Source organism: Poecilia latipinna, unplaced genomic scaffold (assembly GCF_001443285.1).
Source record: "Poecilia latipinna isolate Pla-1442-1.1 unplaced genomic scaffold, P_latipinna-1.0 Scaffold2281, whole genome shotgun sequence".
Lineage (NCBI taxonomy): Eukaryota > Metazoa > Chordata > Actinopteri > Cyprinodontiformes > Poeciliidae > Poecilia > Poecilia latipinna.
Window position 1 is genome coordinate 31888 of NW_015114897.1, and position 4949 is coordinate 36836.

General features: G+C 36.1%; 1 protein-coding gene across 3 annotated transcripts in view; it reads right to left on the minus strand.

Moving 5' to 3' along the window:
* adcy3a (adenylate cyclase 3a) overlaps nt 1–4949 on the minus strand; it is a 63966-nt gene that overhangs the window by 7581 nt on the left and 51436 nt on the right. For all 3 annotated transcript variants that reach the window (XM_015018480.1, XM_015018479.1, XM_015018478.1), the window contains 3 exons: nt 4330–4443; nt 3853–3979; nt 2304–2428 (listed from right to left, as the gene is read on the minus strand). In XM_015018480.1, the coding sequence (XP_014873966.1) occupies nt 2304–2428; nt 3853–3979; nt 4330–4443 (366 nt within the window). The remainder of the gene's footprint in view (nt 1–2303; nt 2429–3852; nt 3980–4329; nt 4444–4949) is intronic.

A 4949-nucleotide genomic window follows, 5' to 3' on the forward strand; every position in this document is an offset into this window, starting at 1 on the left:
AAGGTACAAGGGACAAGTTAAATATATGAATATATTGGTAATTTCTTTACTTATTTCATTAAATGCCTGCGATATGGAGGAAAACAGTAGTCTGTAGCTAAGCTAACTATGCTAAATGGTTGATAATCTCACACAGTCTACCCACCTCTCTCGGAGAATTGGGTTACAAATTGACACTCTTGCCTTTTTCTCTCTCACTCTCTCTATTTTTTTGGAAAACTTGACTTTATCATTTTTTTAGTAGCATAGTAACTGCCACAGTTGTTCTTGTCTTCTGCTCACTGCTGCTGAACACCATCGCCGTCAAGCGCGAGCTGGAACGAACCATTTCATGCAGATCCGGGGAGGGGTCAAGGGCAAAATGTGTGCTTTTTGGTCTGGGGGTTAGGGCTAACCCTTACCCTAACATTTAAGTTTTACTGCTAAAAGCAATTTTAGAAAATTTATTTTGTAATTGACAGGGTCCCATTTTTTTATATTTCTATGAACAAAAACAAAAATGCAAAACAAAAAAAAATTGTGGAAGGCCCCCTGTCGGTCAGGGGCCCTTGAAATTGTCCTATCTTTTTCCCCGTGTCACCGCCCCTCAAAACTCAGGGATCATACATTTTGAAATGCTATTGCAAATCTAACAATATTAACAAATTTATCTGCATAAACCACTGGCTCCAGCATTGTATGACCTGCTTATCAAAACAGCTGTTTTGTTGTTCAATAGTCTCAAAACAATTTCCAAGTTCAGTTTATTAAGTCAGTCAGCAACATTGAATCAAGACTCCCAAGTCTGAGAGAGAAAAAGTGTAAATGATTAACTGGGATGTGTGTTTTTAGACTTAACACAGTGTTACGACCCCTGGCCTCTGTGCAGGCTCCCTTTTTGTTATGTAGGTTCAGCTGTGAGAGCACATCTTCCTGAGTGGCTGCCTGAAGGCTGCAGGAGAACAGCTACACCATTGGACCAGCAGAGGATTGACAAGCCAATCAGATGTTGATGAGGCCCACCTGTACCGTATAAAAGGCTCCTGAGTCCATTCCTCCAGTGGGGCAGCTAGTTTGAAGAGGTTTTGTGAAGCTGTCCCCCTTGTTTGGTGTTTGCAACTGCTTTGGCCAGTTTTTGAAAAATTTGGTCTTGTTTGTTTCTGCTTGTTCAGTTGAGCGATTTTGACTTTGCTCTAGTTTAACTTCACAAGCTAGAAGCTCGTGTTTGGGAGGCTTGGCCCTTAGCATACCCTTTGTGTGTTCTTTCTTTCTCCCTTTTGGGTTATTTTGAGTTTACTTTGAATTCATTTGTGTGGACATTTTGTAACTTTAATTTGCATTTGATAATCCTGAATTTGTTAACCCCTTTTGTTTTACATCAATTGGGTTAAATTGTATTGTTTTGAAAAACTTACTTTTGTAATAAATCATTTTACATTCCACTTGTTTCTCTGGACACATTTTATGTTACCGCCCCTGGAGCCCTAGACCTTGGGGGCGTAAAACTTTTTAAAACCGTAAACATTGGTTACTAGTCAGCTTCTTCAGCTTATTGTTTTTCCACAAGGTATGTAGTTATTTTTAACATTTGTTGTGCAAAATTTGCAGCAATATTGGTTATATTTCAGCTTGTCAGATAAGATGAAAAGTGCATGACATTGTGCATTAACATTAAAACTTTCCTGACCTATTTCTGTGAGATACAGTTACTTGATTATGATGATGTTGGGCCAGACTAAGAGTTATTTGGTTTGTGTTTTAAGACTGCAGGAGGCCAAATGGCTATTTAACACGGTCCAAGCTGCATCACAAGATGATTGCCATTGCCCCTGTAGTTTCACTTTCCCATGTTGTAGTTTAGTTTGACCCTAACCCATATAAATATATCTATATGACACTTGTGCTGATGTTAAAGGTGGACATGTGATGTACAAGATGTGAGAACATGTAATTTCGATTTAGGAACCATGAAAATAAAGCATAATACCTGTTTTGTTTTGTGCTGACTTTCTCCTGTTGTTTTAATTCACATTTTGTGAATTGATATTTAGGTGTTTTACATTTCATATTATGAATGTAATCTTGATTAATTGCTCAGTTAAAAGAAAACTTCTTATTTAGTTCTCAAATAAATCCAGGAATACTTGTTTTTTAAACTAAAACATCAGTGTTGTCTAAGAAGTAATTACTTTCCTCAGTCATGAACTTTGCACAAACATATTACAGGTATGATTTGTACCAAGGACCTTTCCAACACTTAAGAATAACCAAAAATGGAATAAATCTAGTAACCAAGTTGTTTTTTGGAGCGCTGAGAGCTGTACCTGGATATTTCCCATCACTCCTGTGGACTCCATACGACTGGCCACATTCACAGTGTTTCCCCAGATGTCATAGTGGGGTTTCCGGGCACCAATCACTCCAGCTAGCACTCCTCCTTTATTCAGGCCTGTAGGAGAGGGTTTTTATGTTAAATGAAAGATCATAGAGTATGTAAGGTTTAATACTAATTGAGTTCTCAGGAGTGGTGTGGAAGTAAATTGAATGTTTAGCTGTATTATAAACTAATGAATTGGTCATATTTGTCTTGTAATTAAAGGAAGTGGAGGAGGACTACACTTCCTTTAACTTTATACTGTATAAAAATTACAAATCTTCAATGTTGTCTGACGAAAAGATGTAATAACATGTCTACAAAACTGTAAGGGTGTACTCATAAAACTTTACTTTAAAATTGTGTTACTTTTTTATGAGCAGAATGAAGTTCCCCTTGTGAATTTCACAAAGACAATGAGGAAATATTGATATCAGAATTTTCAATTAAAGGAGCACCCTTATAAATAAAACATTGAACATTTCCTTGGGGCTGAAAAATCTTTTTCTTTCAGCAAAGTTCTCTGTTTCTGTTGCGTCAAAGTGTTAGTCAGTGAATTGATCTGCTGACTATTCCTGGTGGAGTGTGAATAATTATAAAATAATATGATTGGAACTACTTACTATACATTTTGTTAAAAAAAATGTAAGTTTTAATTGTGTTATTTATTCTTAACGTTCTTTTTTGTATTAGTTATGTTTTACTGAAATTTTTTTGGTTACATTTGATTTACTTGTTTCTACTTTTGATTCTGTTAAAGTTTTCTATTCTTTTTTTTGATAATGTTAATTTCATTATCAAAAAAGGAGAAAATTATAGAGCAAAACTTTTTGTTTGACCTTTAAGGTGTGAAAACTGTGCTTTGAGAGCCATGGACTCATGAAGAAATGAATGTTACTCTGATCCCTATCTTGAAAAATGTTAAGGACTTACAGGGCACACAAAACACAACAGCCTATTAAATGCGTCCCACTAGTTCTTTGTGTCATTGTACACACTAATGTTAAGTATTTATTTACTTAACTATGTATTAATTAATTTATTTTTAACATCCCAGTTGTTCTGAGTTTATACTCTATTTGTTATATTTATATTAATTAGTTTTACTTCTGTGTAACCAGGTTGTTGTTGTGTTGCAGATTTCGGCCCAGGTCCCTCTTGAAAATGAGATATAGATCTCAATGGGGTCTTACATACAGGGAAAAATACATAATAATAATAATAATGAATTAAGATATATTTATTATTTTATTCAAAATCGGACTTGCCTTTGAGAGTTGCTATTTTAAAATTGTGTTGTGCTTTATTTGTGCACAATGACGTTAAAAGGAATTCTGATTCCAATTCTGATTATGACATGCATTTCTATACATCACGGAACTCTGAATGAAACTATGCTATTTCAGATTTGCAAACAAATCAGACCTTGTTTGCAAACCTTTGGCTTATACTCTACAACTCATGCTCCAATAATGCCTAGGTAAAGGAAAAGGTCGTACCAATGCGTAGCATGAAGTTGTTGAATGACTGGTAGTTGATGTTCATTAGTGTCACCTTCATGGCCAGAGCAAAGTCTGCCAAGTCTGCCAGGTGCTGCCAGCGCTCTCTGTCAGACTGCTCTTCCTTCTGTAGGACAGGAATACAATGCTGTAGCATAAGGATGATTAACGTTTGTGAAAAACAGATAACAATGAATTATGATGATGACATTCATAATAACTATATAAATATATATATTCTTTTATTGAGGAGGGGTGTTTGACCCTGTTACAAATTAAACTAAATGAAGCATTACCATTACCAAACTAAAAAAAAAAAACAGATTTAAGCTACAAGGGGGCAATGTTAACAATGCTAACATTGTTAACAATGCTAATATTGTTAACATTGTTAACAATGTTAATGTTAACAAAGACACCGTTTCCATTCACCAGTGACCCAAACATCACTTAAGTGAAATTAGGTAATCTGTTTACCTTCATGTACATGTAACCATCATTGACATCAGAGGTGACACCTGATGCTGCCATGTATGTGCTCCCAATGGTCTTGATCTTTGTGATGTAGCGAAATTTGGGCTCATCCAGTAGCTGACATTGATGCATATAAAGAAAGATAAGAACTTTATTAATTCCACAAGAAATCAAGAATATTTTCAGGGCCTGGGTTGTCTTGATTTGTTTTGGGACTTGATTCTAGCTTTAATATTATTCTGTGTTCATTAGTCTCTTTCTTTGACTAGATCAGCTTTGTCTGTTTAACCTTAGTTCAGTCCTTTAGTTTTATTATGTTTCTTATATGAAGCCCAGTGTAAATTCAATCAAGAAGACTCTTCATCTCACCTGCTCAGCTAATCACCTCATCAGGCTCCTCCTACCCAGCCATCTCCTCCAATCATCAGAGTTCGCTCCCTTCATAAAGATCAGCGTCCTATACACCTGCTCCTCAGTCGAGCGTCAAGCAAGCTGCTGCACAACCTCCATACAACCTTACGATCTGCCGGGTCCTCACTCCTTTTCATGGAGATCACTAGCTTATTTTTGTTCTTTTTAATCTATGCTCAAAAGCTCCGCTTGCACTGCTAGCACGGCCCGGG